Source organism: Gossypium raimondii, chromosome 4 (genome assembly GCF_025698545.1).
Source record: "Gossypium raimondii isolate GPD5lz chromosome 4, ASM2569854v1, whole genome shotgun sequence".
Taxonomy (NCBI): Eukaryota; Viridiplantae; Streptophyta; class Magnoliopsida; order Malvales; family Malvaceae; genus Gossypium; species Gossypium raimondii.
Genome location: NC_068568.1, coordinates 44,847,272 through 44,868,131, shown reverse-complemented (window position 1 = coordinate 44,868,131; position 20,860 = coordinate 44,847,272). Strand labels below are relative to the sequence as shown.

General features: G+C 32.4%; 1 protein-coding gene across 4 annotated transcripts; it reads left to right on the top strand.

Moving 5' to 3' along the window:
- Nucleotides 1-13,694: 13,694 nt before the first annotated feature.
- Nucleotides 13,695-20,524, top strand: LOC105780096 (calcium-dependent protein kinase SK5). Of its 4 annotated transcripts, XR_008195372.1 has the most exons (8): nt 13,695-14,474; nt 15,357-15,500; nt 15,616-15,768; nt 16,200-16,315; nt 18,226-18,720; nt 18,814-18,964; nt 19,818-19,891; nt 20,177-20,524. XR_008195372.1 is itself a non-coding variant. In XM_052629703.1 (7 exons), the coding sequence occupies exons 1-6, from the start codon at nt 13,937-13,939 to the stop codon at nt 18,961-18,963; spliced, it is 1,596 nt and encodes a 531-aa protein (XP_052485663.1). In that variant the 5' UTR covers nt 13,695-13,936; the 3' UTR covers nt 18,964; nt 19,818-20,105. The 4 variants fall into 4 exon arrangements, 3 of the variants coding, with proteins under 3 accessions (XP_052485663.1, XP_012459667.1, XP_012459668.1); XM_052629703.1 differs by lacking the exon at nt 20,177-20,524 and having other exon boundaries at nt 19,818-20,105; XM_012604214.2 differs by lacking the exons at nt 19,818-19,891; nt 20,177-20,524 and having other exon boundaries at nt 13,702-14,474; nt 18,226-18,393; nt 18,496-18,720; nt 18,814-19,106.
- Nucleotides 20,525-20,860: the final 336 nt, after the last annotated feature.

The following is a 20,860-nucleotide window of genomic DNA, read 5'->3' as shown; positions in this document are numbered from 1 at the left end:
TTTTCAACCTGAAAAAATTAGTTAACTTGCGATAAATTTTTGGATGGGATTAAGGCAGTTCTAGATTAAGATGTATTCATAGCGTTCGAAAATATATCTCTTATCTTTGAATCACTCGATTTCAAGTTCGAGAACTCAAGTTACGACTGTTTTAGTAAAGATTGCGCAAACAGAATTTCTGGACAGAATTATTATAAAAATTACGAGTTTCAAGCTTTTAATTTTACTGACTATGCAACAAATATGCTGATCAATTAACTAATTTGGCTCAATATATGGCGGATGGCTTTGTCCAATTGAATCACCCACCTACAAGTAATTTACCCCTATTACAAGTAGGTGCTACTTACCTAGCATTGTATATATTTAGTGCGTTTGTTGATTTTTTGCGTAGGTTGAAAAGTAAGGTAATTTCGTTGTGTACTTACTAACATTGTATATTTTTAGTGTGCTTGTTGATTTTATGTGTGGGTTGGAGACCATAAATTGAGATGTTAATCATGTCGCTTCAACTTGGATCACATCACTTGCAAAGAAAACATGTACTTTTGGACATTTTTGTATTTTTAATTATGGTCTTAGTTTGTTATGCACCTAGGATCAATTTTAGAAAGAAAGCAAGGCATAGATAAACTATTTTAACTTGCTTTTCTATGAATTATTGATCTTTTGTACGAGTCTTAGCATGCATGTTGTTTATCAAGTGAATGTTCAATAATCTATGCTTATCCAAATGATATTATGAGATGTTTTAATGTTGTTAATTGACCAGAATAAAAATGATATGTTTTGATTGGTTTTGGTATGGTTTTAAAAGTGATCTTTTAACTTAAATTTTGAAGTCCTACACCTAAGTATCGATACTTGGCTTATTGGTACCAATATGTGGGCAAATAGTAGTTAAAATTTAGTCTTAAGGGAGCAATGTATCAATACCTACTCAAATAGTATCTAAATGAGGTTTTTAAAGGGATAGAGTATTGATACCCTATTGCAGGGTATCGATACTTACAGCCCGATTTGTTAAAAACAAGATTTTTATTGACCTAATAAGTTTAAAAGATGTTTTAATGTTTATACTTGAGTCTTGATCATCAAAATTGAGTTTAATAAAGACCAAAATCTTGATTTGTAAGTTAGTAGATGGATCTGAACATCAATTGTGTAATGGCCTGAATTTTCAGTGGTGTCGGAATGGTGATTCGAGATCACTAAATCTGACAAATGAGTAGAAAATATTATTAATTTAGTGAGTTAAAGTTAAATGTGAAGGTAGGAAAATTTTTGAAATAGTGAATAGTATACTAGGAATAAATATTAAAATAATTAGAATCGAAAATGAGGTATCGAGACCTCAAACTCATAAACCAAGCTATAAATATTCTTAGAAATATTTATAGAGTGTCATTGAGTTGGTATTAAAGTTTCGTTAGAAAATTCTAACGTTTGGGTGGTCAATTAATTAAAAAGAACTAAATTGAAAATAATGTAAATTTGTTAAAACTGATTAAATAGCTTAAGTGGTAAATAAGGAGGGACTTAAGGCATAAATATGCCAATATGGAATAGTTGAGACGGCATAAGAGAAGAAAAATCTGAAAAAGTGATGTAATAAGGGTAAAATTGGAAATTTTGTAAAATTTAACAAATAAAAATCTTAATAAAAAGAGTTTCTAGGCAATTCTTCATATTTCTCAGTAAAAATGTCATTGAATGGTCCCTCCAAGCTGATTTTTCATATATTTGAATCATGTAAGTTTAATTCTTGATTATTTCTTCTAATTTTTGTGATTTAGATGCTTTTACAATTAGGTCCAACAATTATTTCATTAGTTTTTTATTTCATGGCTGATTTTGAGAGTTACCATTGATTAATGCTGAATTTTTATGATGAATGAACATGGAATTAGAGCTTTAATTTTATTATATGATGATTTTATTAAGTAATTTTGATAGAAATTGATTTTAGGGACCTAATTGTGAAAAAGGTTTGTAATTAAGGTTTGATGTTGCGGTTTTGAATATCAAAGGCTATATAGTAGTCTAAAATAGTTGTACAAGGTGTTAATTGAGAAAAATTAGATCAATTGAGAGGTTAATTGAGTAGGGACCAATTTGTAAAAACTATAAAGTTTGGGGTAAAAGTGTAATTTCGAAAATTAAAAGGCATAAATTGTGAAATGAATTAGAATTGAATTAGATGCTGATGAATGAATAAATTTGTATTTTAGATCGAGAACCCGAAGCAAGCCGAGGAAAAGAAAAAGTAGTTGATTAGTCCCTGAACTTTTACAAATTCTGCAAATCGACCCAGGTAAGTTCATATGGCTGAAATTTAATGATTAAATGTTAATTTCACGAATTATATAATGTGTGATGAAATATATTTATTGTTGAAATGGGAATAAAATAAAAATGCGAAAACCGAATAAATGATCAAATTGAGTGGAACGCCAGATTTGAGTACTTCTGATCAGTGATAAGTGATAAGTAGTAGCTTCAACTACACTTATCTGATCAGTGACAAGTGGCAAGTGATAAGTGATAGCTTTAGCTACACTTATCTGATCAGTGACAGGTGACAAGTGATAAGTGATAAGTGGTAGCTTAGCTACACTTATCTGATCAGTGACAAGAGATAAATGATAAGTGATTCCGTGTAAGACCATAGCTGGGCTATGGAATCAGTATGTGCTATGTGATTATGTGAAAGACCATAATTGGACTATGGCATCGAGTAAATGAAGTACTCAATTCCGTAAGACGTTCACTAATTTAATAAAGTCGGTAAGTGGTAGATTTATCGTAGTTGTTGAAATTGAGCTCAATTAAATGATTTTACCAATTGGATATTGTGTATGGCAGGAAGTGTTAATGAATAATAAGATGTGAATTATTATGATTAGTTCGGTAAGATTTATCTTAAATGCCTATGAACTTACTAAGCTTTCTATAAGCTTACTTGTGTGTGTTTATTGTTTCTTGTAGATTGACATATAAATACGTTCGGAGGATCGGATCTACATCAGTAATCACACTATCCAGATTTACTCCGGTAGATTTTGTTAAACAACTTTTTGATTTATATGGCATGTATAGGGAATTGAAGTAAAAAGTAATAGAATGAATAACTAAGTATGCAAAGTAAATCTAAATGTGATGGTTGTGTTAGACATTGCAATATGCATGTTTTTTTTAGCTTGAAATGGTTGATTGGTTGAACTTTATTAGTATTTAAATGAAGTAATTGAAATACTGGAATTGGTTGTGATTTGAAATTTGCAGGGAAAATTTACGGATCTAAATTTTGAGTTTCGTAGCTTGAGTTATAATTAATTTAGTGACTGTTGCGCAGGTGAACAACCTTATTATGAACAGTGAAATAACTTTTAAAAGTAAATTTTTATGCCCCGAACTTTCAAGTTAAGCCAAGTTACGCCTCATGGTCGACTCCGGCAACGGTCTCGGGTAAGGGGTGTTACAAATTGTAACAATGTTAATCCATAGTCTTTGTCAATACAAGTATAGAGTGTTATAAATTGTCTAGCAATCAAACACTTTTAAAAATAAACTATTGTATTTATAGAAACTTCAATTGTCTCCAAAGTATGATTCTTATTGTTGACACCATTTTTTGGATAAAAAATGGGGTCGACTTGGGTTTTGAAAAATGAAATCGAGTGTGGGAGTCGCCACCAATCCTTTTTTATAAGGTGTGATCGAATCACCTTGAAAAGTGATTGTTTTTAATAAACGATTTGGTTTTATTAAAACAACGATTTTGATCCACGAAATTCAAAAAAACGGTTTCGGGAGTAGGCTACGTACGAGGAAGGATTAGCACCCTCGTAACGCCCAAAAATTGGTACTTAGTTGATTAGTTATTGTCTTAATGTCGAAAATAGAAATTTTGAAGAATTTTAAATATACGATCCTTGTATAAAAACTTGTATAATTTTAGGGAGAGAAGCATATTTTCACGTTATTCGAGAAAAAGAATCACATCCCGTAAGTTAGGACACAATATCTATAATTCCCGATACGAGAACAAATGCCTAAAGAAACAATTATTTATTTTGAAAGAGTTCGATTATCTTGAGTTTAAAAGGGTCATGTCCTGTGAGTTAGAACACGATCTTTTGTTAATTTCCGAGAACATTTAAAAATCAAAGCAAAACTCTCTCCCCCCTTTTTAACAAACCCAGACACCGGCCATTGTCCCCGCCAGTGAACGGCCGTGCTGAGGCTGAGGCTCCGTCATGGGCAGTGGTCGGAGCGAGAAAAAGAGGGGCTTTTAACCCCGTTCTCGATTCCCACTTAAAGATCCGCCCTTTTAGTCCCGAAAAGATGAAAAATGAGGGGTCTTTCGTACCCCTTCCAGTCCGATTCCAACGCCGAAAATGGTCTCCGGCGACGGGCTTTCAAGACAGGTGAGTATCCTTTGTTTCTTTTCTTTTTCGTTTTGTTTTCTTTTAGTCGAAAAGAGCAGTAAAAAGAAATAATAAAATAATAATAAAAATAAAAAAGAAAGATGCGTAAGAACAGAGAAAGAGAAGAACATGGGAGTCAACCTTTTTCTCAAGTTTTTTGATCTGTTTTATTTTTTATTAAAACGTTGTAAAAAAAGAAGAATATACAAAGATGGTGCTTGGCTTTTTATAGCCGATTGGTTTCTATTTTCATGCTATTTTTTGTATTATTTTGCTGCTTGCGAGTTCTTCATTTTGCAATGTTGATGGGCGACAGTCGATGTGATGGCGGTGGTAGATGCGCGGCGGCTCGGAGACCAAGGGTTAGAGACGAGTGGCGACAGAAGACCAACAGTTTGAAGCAGGGGCGGCGCGTAGGGTTTCAGTTTCTGAAACCCAAGTTGACTTTATTTTGGGCCTTGGTATTGGGCTTTTGTGGTGATTTGATTTGGGCCATGTATTGTGGGTCTGCAATTGGACTTTTTGTTTTATTGTTTGTGTTTTGTGTTTAAGGCCCGGGTAAAATTGGGCCCGTACACTTATCATTCAACAATTAAAGGATCAAATCCATGTTGTTCAAAACATGCCAATAGAATAAGACAAATTACATTGTGCTAACAATTTTTCTCTAAGCTTCAAGTTTATAATTGATACTGTGATATATCCATCTCAATTTCAAAAGATGTTATAAATTGATAAATACTAAAGGGGTGTTTAAGATGTATGAAAACTAAAAATTATTTGCTATATTAAAAAAACTACTAACAAAAGTATATAAAAATAATAACATACTTTTTAGCACTAAAAAAAAGAACAACATGATATAAAATAAAGAATACTGGCTTTCTTACACAAATAATATATAAAAATAATTACAAAAATAAGTATACTGAACAATTCCTGTCGGTGCCGCTTGACACACCGGCGACACTATCCTGCTTTCCCCTAATCATGCGGCCATCATTAGTTGAAAAAAATAATGGTGTCACCACTATATCATGCGGCACCGATATATATCTTTTCTAAAATATCTGAGAAAATACGAGTATACTAGGGAACAAAAAATAGTTTTTTAATAGTACCGTTGGTCTGTTAGGCGGGACCAGAGAAAATAAAAAAAATGATTGGAAACTAAAGTTAAAAAAATAGCCCTAAAAAAAGAAGAAGAGTAAAAACTTCAGATCCACTTGCAAAACTGTTTCGTTCATCTTTTATAAGAAAAAAAAAGAAAAAGAAAAAAGAAAACTAAAAGCTATGGGTCTTCACTTTTTGTTGTCGTTTATTAATTGACCAAGTATATTATTAAAAAAAAGTTGAAAATAAAAAAAAAACTGAAAAAAAAAAAGAAGGGAGTGTTTTTTTTTAATTTGGTCCCATGCCCCTATGAACACATCAAAATCAAGCTAAACAATTTTTAATTTGTTGTATACCAAGGATGGTTAATAGTCTAAAAATAATAAATTTTAATTTGTTAGACAATTAAATCATAGACTGTGTGAAAGAGTTTGTTTTTTTCCTTTGACTTAAATTATTTTAAGTTGACTGAAATGCTTTTATGGAAAGAAACAATGAAATTATTTTTAAAACCTTAAATTAAATTTTTTATTATTAATAAATTAATTGAATGTATTTTATTAATAATTAATTAATTAATAAAAAATTTAAGAATTCAAAATCTATCTTTAACCCTAATTTCTTATCTAATATTATTTTATAAATGGATATATTTGAAATACTTTTTTAAATTAAATATTGAGAATTTAATTGAATTATACACGAAGTGTACACAAGATCAATCAACAAAATTTTATCCTATATATATATATATATAATTATTTTCATTTTCATTTCTAGCCTTTTTAATAACATAATCAATAGTGATACCTCGTAATGATGTTAATTAAATAATTTATTCTCAAGATAACTTAAAACTAACTAGCTCCTCATCTTTTAAAGAATCGAAACTACTTTTAATTCTTTTATCAAAGAAAAAAAAAACAACTTTTAATTTAAAAGTTTTAAAAGTCTATATCTAACTGTAGAGGTGTCCATGGGCTGGGCGCCCCGGCCCGACGGTCTGCCCGAAATATGAGAGGGTTCGGGTAAAAATATAGGCCCGAAATATGAGTTTTGGGAAAAACGAGGCCCGTTTAGAAAGCGGGCCGGGCCTCGGGCACCACTTTTTTGGCTTGGGCCCGGGCCCGACCTGAATATATAATAAATATATATTTTTATTTTTTAATTTTAAAATATTTTTAAAATACTTTTTTTATTTTTTATTTTTAAAATATTTTTTGGTGTTTATTAAAAAAATGGGCCGGGCCGGGCTTAGAAAATTTTCCCGGGCTGACCTGGACAAAATTTTAAGCCCATATTTCGAGCCGGACCAGATCCGAGCCAACAATTTTTATGGGCCCGACCCAAACCCAACCCGGTCCGGCCCATGGACACCTCCAATCTAAGTGTACTATTTTATACTTTAATCTTTAAATACATTTCATCTTTTTCAACAATTGAGGATATTTAATTTTCTTAACATTTGAAAATTAAAGAAGAGAAACAAAATAGGGGAGACAATAAAAAAGTGAAGACTCAAAGCTTTTAGTGTTTTTTTTTCCCTGTTCTTATAAAAGATGAAGGAAACAATTTTGCAAGTAGATTTGGAGTTCTTATTCTTCTTCTTTTTTTACGGTTATTTTTTTTATTTCCAATCAATTTTTTTATCAGCATCAGATGTATTTTCTTCGAATTTTAAAAAAAAAATACATATTGATGTTGTCTAACAGAGTGATGGCACCAAAAAAATTAACTAATGATGACCGTATAATTGGGAGAAAAGTGGGGTGGTGCCGCCGATATGTCAGACAGTACCAACAAAAACTGTTCAATTCGTAATTAAATTTTTTACTTGTCTCATTTTCATAATTATTTATTTTTTATATTATTTGTGTAAAAAAGAAACCAAGAGTATCATGTGATATAAAATAAAAGTGTGGTAAACATGTGCAAACATGAACAAAATTGTAAGGAGGTTGAACTTGGAATCATACAATCAAAATATATTGAAAAGCATCTTTTTAAATCTGTCCATATCCATCATGGACTACCTTGAAACTTGAAATCTCTATTATTTTTACAACTATTTCAGATAATGCTTATCTATTAAAAGTTTTAAATATATATTTTATAATTGTAAATTTAGGGCAAATTACCAAAAAAATTCCTTTTTTTTCAAAATTTACCGAAATGGGCAATTTATGTAATTATTTACCAGAATGGTCCGTTTTCCGCGAAATCGCGTCCACGTCAACGCGATGTCGGGGTACGCGCCAGGAAATCTCGTCCACGTAAGCGTGATTTGCTGAAGTGGACACAAATCGCGCCCCTAGGACACGATTTGCTGACGTGGCATGAACAGTTTATGTTTTTTAGCTTGGAAAACTTTAAAAGGCCATAACTTTTCACTCGATTGTCCGATTGAGACGAATTTTTTTTATTTCAAATAACTTTTCGAGATCTACGCGCTGACATATTATAAAAATACTGTTATTATCTTAATTATATTACTTACGTTCTAACGATTTATCGGACCTATTCCATATACGTGTCAAATCAAAAAAAATAATACAACAATTCTGTAAAAAAATCCGGTGTTTACTTTAAATAAATAAGGAAAATAATGATTTGAATGTTTCAAAATTCAATTTTAAACCGAAAAAATCGAAATTTAGGGGCAAAAAAGGATCTTTTTCGACAAAAATTGCGGCAAACCACCTTCGGCAATTTGTCAGCGCATAGATCTCGAAAAGTTATTTGAAATCAAAAAAAAATTCGTCTCAATCGGATAACCGACCGAAAAGTTATGGCATTTCAAAGTTTTCCAAGCTAAAAAACATAAACTCTTCATGCCATGTCAGCAAATCGCGTCCTAGGGGGCGCGATTTGTGTCCACGTCAGCAAATCGCGCTTACGTGGATGCAATTTTTTGGCGCGTACCCCGACATCGCTCTGACGTAGACGCGATTTCGCGGAAAACGGACCATTCCGGTAAATAATTACATAAAGGGCCCATTTCAGTAAATTTTGAAAAAAAAGGGCTTTTTTTGGTAATTTGCCCGTAAATTTAATCCTGATCCTTCCACTTTATAAAAATTTAAAAAAATCACTACTTTTACTTTAATTTATTTGAATTTTGTTTTATACTTCATGAAAATTAAAAATTGTTTTTGAATGTATGAAAATTAAAAAAAGTTTAAGATTTTTGCAATTTCTCCCTTTGTATATATACTATAACCCTCTCAAAAATATAAGTAGGCCCCTCTAATATTTTTATAGTATTAAAATAATATTAAAAAAATTATTCTTGATAAAAATAATGGTTAAATATAAAATTAATACATGAACTTGTCCACTTCTCCCAAATTGGTACCTATGGTTTTTTGTCCCAGATTGATATTCAATTTTTGTTCGTCCACTATTTTGGTACCTGATCCTAATGGTGTTAAGATTTCGCTGACGTGGCAATGTTGACTACTCACGTGGCGCCACGTGGACTACTTTTATAGATATTTTTCTTTTTCATGTTCTCTCTTTTTCATTTTTCTTTTTCTTTTTCCTACCCTAGCCACCTTGCTTCTACACCACTGCTAGGCCACCGTCTGGCCTCCTTCGGTGAGCTCTCTGACCAACGGCGACACCATCATTTTTTGCCTCCCTTGAAAATCCATCATCAACTATTTTCTGTGTTCATTTTTTAGTTTGTTTTTTTTAATCCTCACATGAGAAAGTGAGAGAAAATAAAGATAGAACAACAAGAAAATGTGAGAAAATTTTAATGAACTAATTTCAATTTTTTTTCAAGCTTAAATTCATACCTAATTTTTGGGTTTTTTTTTTCTTCTTTGTTTTCAAAGGCCGAATCGAAAAATCAATGAATGAATCAGAGAAGAGTTTAGATCCACAGTTATGGCATGCATGTGTTAGACCCAACCCCAAAATTTAAAATTTTCTTTAGTACACACTGAAGCAAATTTGCAACAAAAGAAAAAGTTTTCTTTGTAAAACACTTAGTCCAATCTGCGAAATTTAGAGCTTTAGTTCAAAATTTTCATTTGTCAGGAACTAACCTAAATGTGTAAAATAAAAAATATATTTGTTAAAAACTCATCCATTCCAATTGATGCTCAACCCCATGAGTTCCTCCATCAATAGTCCAAAAAAGGAAGGGAAAAGCTCCCCAAAATAATGCCAGAAAGCCTTCTCGTACGATCTTATTCTCCTGACATGGATGAAAGTTTGAGAGCGGCAGCTCATATCGGAGAGTGGCAATTCATATCAGCAACGACGACGGCAGTGGCAATGAGACAAGAAAAAGAGAAAAGGGAGGAAAGAGAATAAGAGAGAAAAATGGAGGGACTAGGAGGAATGTGCAAGGAAAAGTGGAAGGGTAAAAAATTAGAAAAATTAAAGGAAAAAATAATGATATAATCATGATGTCACTAATGACATGTGTCGTTGTTTGATACTGTCACCTGTCCCAAACTTAACGATATTAAAAAAGTACCAAACCAGCCGATGGTATTAAAAAAACTCATAAGCATCAATCTGGGAGAAGTGGACAAGTTCAGATATTAATTTTATATTTAACCCTAAAAACAAAGGGAAAATCTTCTTGAATAAGCTAAATTATTCATGAAAACTTTTGAATGATATTTTTGTTAAATAATAATTTAATATTTTACTAAAAATAATAATATTTTATAAGTAATATAATATATATATATATATAAAGAAAATAAAAGAAAAGATGAACATATTTTTATCATATTTCTTCTTCATATTCGTGCCTAGCAAAAAAGAAAAAAATATTCATCATTTTCCTCTAAAATTTTAGTATAAGGTATGTTTTTCTTTAAAATTTTCATGAACTTTGAATCTTTGAAGCTTGTTTTACATATATGTACCAATAGTTTTTTATCTTATCAAGTACATTAAAAGTTACCATGAAATGATATTGATGGAAGCTTGTAAAATTAAGTGAAATGTGTATATTTTTTATGGAAAATGATTAGGAGACGAATTCTAACTTGTTAGAAGTGTAAAAACGAAACAAAAATAGCTAGATAATGTTATAGTAAGTTTCGGCCAAAGTGAATAGGGGAAAGAAAACCTAGGTCATTTTGTTTAAAATTATGTCAAATGATAGCTTGTGAATTAGAGGTGCTCATTCCCGGCCCGGCCCGACTGCCCGCCCGAAATATGGGAGGGTTTGGGTAAAAATATAGGCCCGAAATATGGGTTTGGGCAAAAAAATGAGGCCCGTTTAGAAAACGGGCAGACCTCAAGCAACACTTTTTTGGCCGGCCCGCCCAAATATAATAAATATTTTTATTTTTTATTTTTAAAATACTTTTTTTATTTTTTTATTGTTAAAATATTTTTAAAATATATTTTAAAATTTTTTTTGGTGTTTTTTAAAAAAATGGGCCGGGCTAGGCCAGGCTCGGGCTTATAAATTTTTTCCCGGGTTGGGTCTGGACAAAATTTCAAGCCCATATTTCGGGCCGAGCCCGGGCCTAGGACACGGGCCGAAAATTTTTTCCTGGGTCCGGCCCGGCCCATGAGCACCTCTATTGTGAATACTGCTTTTTTTTAATCAATTTTTGTATGTTTAAATCAATTGTCATGTTGTAATACTGCTTCTTTTGAATCAATTGTTATGGTGGAATATTACTTCTTCTTCTTTTGAATCGATTGTTTATATGCTTAAATCGATTGTTATGTTGGAATATTGCTTCTTTTGAATCGATTGTTTATATGTTTAAATTTATTGTTACGTAGCATGTCTAATTTTAGCTTCGCCTGAGATTAACATCCTAGCTCCGCCACTGATTTAGTCTTAACACGATTGGTATGGGCATTATTGTTAATGCAGAAGGACATGAGTTCAAGTGCGCTGAAATGTATTATCCTCTTATTTATGGGTTAGGGAGGGGCTATGAGTAGTTCTAGGCATTGTGTAAAAAAAAAAAGATACGATCATAATTTATATTGAGATTGTTCAAAAAAAACTTTTAATCCTTCATAATTTATATAAACTATTAAAATAACGAAATTACATTTTAGCTCTTATACAAACATACAACTTAATTATGACCACTCCTAATTTTTTTTTCGGCTTCGCCCATGACGGTATTATTTGACTCAAAGGTACACAAACTATGTACTATCATATCTAGTATAACTGAGAAAGTGAATATAATTTAAGTACAAATTAATGAGACTTTCAAACATTATATTGTATACATTAACAATAAAAATTAAGTTTGGATACATTTAAAATATTTGATAAAACCTTTAATATCATTTTAATTTAAATATATTTAATATTAATATAAAAAATAAATATAATTTATTTATTTTATTATTTTAATTTAAAAATACACAATATATATTTATTACATGATACATGCTTTTTTTTCTTTTGTCACGATAAAAAAGTTCCACACAGGACTAAATCTTAAATCTTATCTAAAATGAATTTAAATTCGTACAATTATTATCATTATTAATAACTTAAGGGCGTTTAGTTGATGAAATATAAAATATTTTATTTTGGATCCCGAATATGATATTATTATATTATATATATACACTATTATTTAAGTGTTTTACTAGATTTGTGTCACCTTCAACTGAGTCATCAACTCGGTTATTGAATTATGAAAATATTTTTTATAATTAAAATAAATTATATTATTCGGTAGCACTTAAGTCATTTCCATTTAAACAAAACCCCCAAAAAATATTCTTATGGTGGGATTTGAACCGAACCAATTTTATTAGTAAAATATTTAATTTACCATTCAAATAAAATTTTATTTTAATATTTTAATATATTTTATATTTGATTGAGTTTATGTCACGAGTTAACTCGACATAGACTCAAAATTGATAACAACACAAAGATAAACAATTAAATCTAATTTTTAAATTTTAATTTGTTATTACTTATACTTATTTTGATGATCGAAATAAAAATTTATTAAAGTTTGATAATTAAAATGAATGTATATAATAAATTAACGACGAAATATTAAAATGATAAAAGTATACAACGAAAGTGACTAAGATGAATATTACATTTTTTTTGGTGAAAAAAGAACAATTACCTATCTAAATTACATAAAGTTATTCTGAAAAGGAATAAAACCCTAAGTCTGTCTGAATCAATAAAAGCTAAAATCTCATTTGGGGTGAATAAAAAATTTGCAAGTCTTCTTTCTTGACCAAAGTCAATTTTGCTAAACAATCTCTAACCTGGTTGTGCCTTTAGGAATGTAAAGCAAAAACCTGTGACAAAATGTATTGTATTAGTCTAATCAATGCGAAGTTCGATGAGTTAAAAAATTTTATTGTAAGACTTTCACAACTTCTAGGCTATCTAATTAGATTATCACCTTATCGTAACCGCCACGTTAAATGAGCTTGAAACCCTCTAAGGGTGGGTTTGGATAGACGATTGGGTGCGGTGCGTTTAGCTTACTTTTTCTCTCACGCTACAGTATCGCTACAGTATCTAATCTCACTGCCACTGCTGTTTTTACACTAACCGCAGTTAAACGCACCGCATATCTAAACTCACCCTAAGATGTCCCAAATTTCTACATCGAAAATCAAACACTTTTCTATATATTGATTTTATCCAAAAACCTTAAACTTCAGTCTCATCGCGCACTATTCCCCAGCAGCTGCAAAATTACAAATTTTTTAATACGAAAACTAGGAAGTTATAAAAATTAGATGACAAATTGTACAATTTGCCTTTATTTTTGTGAATTATAAACAACACTCGCACGTGAAAAACATAAATCAAAATGACGAATTAGAATATAATATTTATGCACGAAACTCAAAATCAGAAAAGAAATATTTGTTCAATAATTTTATGGTTGAAGAGAGCGGGTAGCACATAGGAATTTCAATAGTAAACAAAAGGAAAAAGGAATGACAAGAGTAACGGGGAATCCAACACAGCACACAGATCTTGTCTTGAAGAACCAATAAACAAAGTTAAATGTAAGAAAAATGGTTAATAAGACATCAGCTGCTGACAGGGACTGACATGCAAAATGGGTAAAGCTTATACTGATGATGGCCATGTATGGTAATTCGTGAAGACTTTTTTGGCCTTACTTTTTTAATGCTAATAGTGATTGGCCCCTCCTTTGGGTAAAGCTTTGCCCTTTCATCGTCAAGGTCTTGGGTCTATCTTGATTTTTATTTTTATTTTTTTGAGTATCGCAGTACCCGTTCAATCCTTACATTATAAGAGTATACGATTGATTGAGTACGATGTGATATTGGCATTGAAACTGAAAAAAGAAAGGGAAAAAAATCAATCTTCTTCTCTATTCACTCAAAGTTTGAAAATTTACAGTAAGAAAAGTAGAAAAAAGGAAAAGGAAATGAGTAGAACAAGCTCAGGGACGAAGCCCACAATGGTTCTTCCCTACCAGACCCCAAGCTTGACAGAGCATTACAGCATAGGGAAGAAACTTGGGCAAGGTCAGTTTGGGACTACATACCTCTGTACCCACAAACCAACGGGGCAGCACTTCGCCTGCAAGTCAATCCCAAAGCGGAAGCTGATTTGTCAAGAGGACTACGATGATGTTTGGAGAGAAATCCAGATAATGCACCACTTATCCGAGCACCCACATGTGGTGAGGATCAGGGGTACCTACGAGGATCAGCTATCTGTGCACTTGGTGATGGAGCTTTGTGAGGGCGGTGAACTTTTTGATAGGATAGTCCAGAAAGGTCATTACAGTGAGAGGGAAGCTGCTAAGTTGATCAAAACCATTGTTGGAGTTGTTGAGGCTTGTCATTCTCTTGGGGTCATGCACAGAGATCTTAAGCCTGAGAACTTCTTGTTTGATACGGTTGAGGAAGATGCTACGCTCAAGGCCACTGATTTTGGGTTGTCTGTTTTCTACAAGCCAGGTTTATTCTTTTCTATCTTTTTTCTTCTCTGATTGGTTGTCATTGATGCCATATTGTGTTTTCTCTTTGTTGGGAAACTAGGGTTCACTTTTTATTTGGGCTTTGGCAATGAAATCCTGGTCCTGAATTAGTCAAACACATCAATTTCATTTTCAGTGATACGAGCACTGTGATTTGCCTAGCTTAGTATTAGCTGGAATATCATTTGATACACTTTTTGTTAGTAAGGGAGGGAAAGGGAATGAGAGATGAGATTTAGTCGGATTAAGGTGTGTCAATAGTCGATAGGAGGAAATGGACTTACTTGCAGGTGGTAGAAGTAGGCTGCGGAAGAAAGCCTTATATGCTTTTGTTGTGTATAACAATATACATGTCAACATGCACATACAGTGGGAAGGCCAATGGGCTAAAAATTTAAGATGATGAAAAGGAGAAGCCTGTTAACTGGAATGCAACAAACATAGGTACTTGATGATTACTTGAGTGTGCAAAGGGTGAAAGGAAGGAGGAATGAGTGCTGATAGGGGTTAAAAGTGCATACTGCATAGTGTGGGTTGCAGGGACCTTTCAGAACCATAAAACCCTAGAAGTTACTAATATGCTGTCTTTAATGTTTTGGTGCCAGTAACTGCAACGATAAGCAGCAGAAAATGTAGGGAAACCCCTTTATCATATCGTGTTTGATTTTACAGCAAGATCTTTTTTTATTCTATGGCTGTGTAGCGCTTTTGTTGTGGTGGAAAAAACTTTCAAGATCTGGATTGTGTTTCTTAGCCTTATTTAATGTTTCCGAGTGTTATAAACTTTCAAGCATGTCTTATTAAGTTGTTCTGTTGTATCACTCTTTTACAAAAACTTATAGTTTTTCCCCTATCTTTCTAGGTGAATCTTTCTCTGATGTTGTCGGGAGTCCATACTACGTTGCACCAGAGGTTTTACGGAAGCATTATGGACCTGAAGCAGATGTGTGGAGTGCTGGTGTTATTCTGTACATATTATTGAGTGGGGTGCCACCATTTTGGGCAGGTAGAGATTCTTTTAGTGTATAAATTGCTGGTAGAAAAAGTTTGTAGTTTTGAGGAGCAATTCTTTTTTATACTTCCAAATCTGATCATTGGCGACATTCTTGCATTCCTTACAGAAACTGAAATGGGAATTTTCCGGCAGATTTTACAAGGGAAAATAGATTTTGATTCAGAACCTTGGCCTGCTATTTCTGATAGTGCAAAGGATCTCATAAGAAAAATGCTTGACCGCCATCCAAAGAGAAGGCTAACTGCTCATCAAGTCTTGTGTAAGTTTCTCTTGCTGCATAAAGGGGATAATGGATTTGTCAGATATGGCTATTATTGAGATTCGGAACTTGAATTTGTAAGAAGGGATTTCAATCTCAATTTAATATAAAATGTGTAATAGAATCATTAGAACATGACTTTCATGATTATTTTGATTTCATTTACTTCCTAGATCTCTGCTTAATGGTGAATTTAGAATACCTGAATGAAATATGGAATTGAAATCCATCTTGTTATGCAATCTAAAATACATAAGTGTATTGCATCTTAACTAGTATTTACGTAATGTGAGCCTTCATCCTCATCATCTATATTCAAATCAAAACCGAATCCACTTTCGCAAATTTATAGTCCCAAACACAACAAAGAATTGTCAGGAAATTTACTGCTGATGTCCTCACAACCTTATGGTTGTAACCATTTCTGTCAGGCCACCCATGGATTGTAGATGACACCATTGCACCCGATAAGCCTCTTGATTCTGCAGTATTGTCACGCCTGAAGCAGTTCTCAGCAATGAACAAACTTAAAAAGATGGCTTTGCGAGTAAGTAAATGCATAATATGTATTTTAATTTTTAATTAGATAGCTTATATGTTCTTGGACTGCTAGAGCTTATTTGTTTTTCTCTTTAACATTTCTTTTTTCAATTTCTTTGGAAAATATTCATTTGCATCTATACTAGTTTGGTTCAGCGTGAGATGAGCAGATTTCTTATGTTTGAAGCATTTTGCTGGCTCCTGTTAGCTTCACTTTTCTGTTTACATCCTTGAAATACTGTATGCTGTGTAAATAATTTATTCTCTGATGTTTTTTTCTTATTTGTTCTGATGGGTCGATACCCTTTCTCAGTTTCACTTATAGAAAAGGCTTCAAGGAAGATCAGTGTGATGAGCAAATTTCTTACTAGTTTTCTAGTTTTACTTTAGAGATAATGCGACATAGTTATAACGGCTGAAGTAAATCTAGTGAATATTATCTACCTCATATATATTTAAGCTAGTACTATAAGGTGGACTCTCAAGTCATGTAAAATTTTGTAGGACTTGTTTATCTTTCCTAAATAAGACAGATATCATCCCAATTATAGAGGTTTAAGACTCTCATCCTGCAAATGAGGTTTTTGCATTGTTGGCAAAGGCTGAGCTCCCAGACCTTGAAGGCCTGGGTTCAAGTCCCACCATCTGCAATTGCAATGTGTGGGTCTCCCTCCCATCCTATGTGTATGCCTTGTGTGGGTTTTGTTTGGTTCTTTACGGATTAGCCTGTTTTTTCACCCACTGTTTATTGTTTTGAATGGATTCTACATTCTCTTGCCTGTTAGCAGCACATTGTTTAATCTCTAAAATTTCAAAGGATTTGTTGACCTGAAAATCAACATCTTAATCTTGGTGTACATGCTCATGGCCACGGCCTATGAAGTATGTTGCATGAAGCTTAGTGGAATGATTCTAAACAGTTTTTTAATAGAAGTATGAGTGAAGTGCAGTTCATGTACTTCTGAGTGTTGGAGTTGGTTCTTGGTAGAATGGTCGAGAACATGCTAATATTTTACACATTCGTGTTTCCATCTCGTGTTATGTATTCTTACCATGTTGTAATCATGTTTAAGTTATTTTTTATATTTCTAAATTTTGGTATGTTAGTAATTTGTATTAAAATGATTTTGAGGCATTCATGTATACGTATCGTGTTTATGTTACTATTTTGCATCATCTCATGTTTCTGTTGTGTTCTATTTTTTTAATTTTTTATTTCATGTTGTGTACTTGTCGTATATGATATTGCTGAATTTAGTAGTCGCAAGCTCTCAAGATAGAGTTCTTAATCAATTGCTTTTATGATTGGTTTCTTGAACATGTAAAACCGTTTTTCTTAAAGCATTGGATATCATTCATGAGATCCTCTTTGGACTTTGATGCATTTTCCCTAGATGTGTAACCTTAACTTCTAATTTAGGATTGAACAAAAGTCTATCCTCGATTGATAGGGGTATAGCGAGTTTTGTTGATGTTGAGCGAATTTCTTTGTGAAATATTGTTGATATGGCGGTACTTTCAATGTTGTGAAACTTGACCTTTTCCTAAGCTCTTATGAGTTAGGACAGTCCAGCAAGACAATAAAAAGAGTGCAGGCTTCCCCTTTTTCTCTCCCTTTCCATCCCTTATATGATAACTGCTGAAGTTTTCCAAACATGGATTGCCATCTCGAGTTTTGACCAAGTATTTACAAGTTACCTATATTTATTGATGGCCTTAGATTGATCGGTTTCAGCTCGGAGTAGAAGATTGGTTGCATCTCTTATTTTCCATGTTATATAATTCATAACCTCTGTTACTTGTGATTTGTTCTTCCATATCATCATTAGGAATATATTGTAAAAAACACTGTTTTCGGGCTTTCTCATATTATGTGTGTTGTGCAAATATTCTGCTGACTTTCATACACAATGTTAGGTTATAGCAGAAAGGCTTTCGGAAGAAGAAATCGGTGGTCTGAAAGAGTTATTTAAAATGATAGATACCGACAATAGTGGAACAATTACATATGAAGAATTAAAAGACGGCCTCAAACGAGTGGGTTCTGAACTTATGGAATCCGAGATCAAAGATCTTATGGATGCAGTAAGGAATTCCATCGATGTTATTTGGCAATCCTTGTGTACACCTGTTGCACTTACTTTTTATCCTTTGCTAAACGGACAAACCTTCATGTTGTTTTGGCAGGCAGACATTGACAACAACGGGACAATCGATTACGGTGAATTCCTTGCTGCCACGGTGCACTTGAATAAACTGGAAAGGGAAGAGAATCTGGTGGGTGCCTTCTCCTTTTTCGACAAAGATGGGAGTGGATACATAACCATTGATGAGCTTCAACAAGCCTGCGAAGAGTTTGGATTAAGCGACGTCCATCTTGACGAGATGATCAAAGAAATCGATCAAGATAACGTGAGTTTGTTTTGCTTTCTCGACTTCACCACACATTAAAAAAAAGCTTGTATGTATGTCCACAGTTAATGGAATGTATTGTGTAATAAACAGGATGGACAAATAGACTATGGGGAGTTTGCAGCAATGATGAGGAAGGGCAATGGAGGTATTGGGAGGAGAACTATGAGAAGGACGATCAATTTGGGAGACGCGTTCGGGGTGAAGTCAAATGGAGCTAAGGAATTGAATAGTTCAGTTTGAAGTAAGTTCTTTTTTTGTGCTAAAACTTTCAATGGCTAATTCCTATTAAGTAGTTACTATATAAGTTGACATTTTCAAGTTTATGAGAAACTTGTGCGGTTCCAGAAATGAAAATGAGATATAACGTGGGACAATTAACACCACCTGCAGGCTGCAATGCAATGCAATGCAAGTGTCAATTCAAACGAATCCAGAAAATTCTTTATATAGAAAAATATAAATTTATCATTTTACAATTTCTAAGAGGATTAAACTATAATTGTTTTTAATTTTGAGGGGTTAGAATTGAATATAAGTTTTTCAATAAATCAAAGTGCAATTTTACCATGTATTGACTGGGGCATGTGCTCATAGTGATTGCTTCATAAGAGAGCCTAAGTGACCCTTCTTCAATCATCCATTTTTTTTTATAGAACTTTCTTCAATCATCTTTTTTTATCCCATTATGTGTAAATATTAAAAAGAAAATGTAAAGTTAAGATATTAAAAATTATAAAGTTTTAAGTTTAAATTTCATTACGGGCAAATAATTTTTTTAAAAAAAATGGTAAATAATTTCATTATACCATGCCAAACCATACCAATTTAAGCTTATCACACTTTGAAATCAAATGCTGAAAAGGCACAAAACTCATTATGCAAGCTTGAAATCATGAATCCAAATGGCATCAAACATGGTCAAAACTAAGCACAAACTAGGGGACATATCAAACTTAACATACGAATTAACCCTTAGCCACAAATACAACCTTTACATTCACAAGTAAAGATGCCCATTTGCATAATAAAGATTTTATATACATGTTACAATATTATGACTCAAAATAACATAATTTTACTGTTTTTGTTGATAGTGTGTTATTCGCACTGATCCGGTTTGGTGAGTTCCACAAGTTGGGGAATCTACATGTAGGAGAAACAATGATAGGTAAGCATTCAATGCTTAGTAAATTCAAATAGAAATTACAGCACTTATCTTGTTCATAGGTGAGTATGTAATATATCAAAAGTTAGGCATACATTTAGCTAACATGTGGCACTAAATGTCACAACAAAGTGAACATAAGAATCATAAGCATTCATATGCATTAAACATGTTAGTTGCGTACCTATTTAACGTATTAAATTCGATTCATTTCCAATTTTCTGTTTCAAAGTTTAATTTCAAGGTTTCTCTCAATAGAACCCTAGTAAAACGGATTTGGACACGCAGGTGAACTACACTACACCAAGATAGCTCTTACAAGCATAAACTACACCACATCAAGGCACTGAAGTGCGAAGCCCGTAGGTATCAAATCTTTAAAGATATTCGAATACATCCCTCCACCACACCAAAGTCTCTGTAGAAACAATGAATACTCGATGATCCACAACAAATGCTGAATCCCAAAATAACCTATTATAATCTCCATATCATCAATTATCCCGTAGATAAGTGCATATATGACCCTATTGGCGTGCCAACTGTATCCTAGTCTTTTACTAAGTTCACGTGGGCATCAATCATTCATATTTACATATTTATTCAAAATAAATAAATTAATTAATACGTTATAAATTTCATTACCAAATATTGATATTATCTTTATATATATATTAGTAATCTCACACATTTAATTTTTATTAATTATAAAAAATGATTTAAAAACTATTGATTATTATAATATTTAAAATAAAATAAATTATTTTTAGTTAAAAAATTAATTTTTTTAATTATTAATTTTTTTGAATAATCACATTATAGATTATGATCATATATGTTCCTTTTTAACATCATGTCTAGAATTAACCATAGCCCCTCTCCAACCCATAAATAAGAGAATAATGTGCTTCATCGCACTCGAACCTACGTCCTCCTGTATTGGCAACAATGCCCATACCAATTAATGTAAGA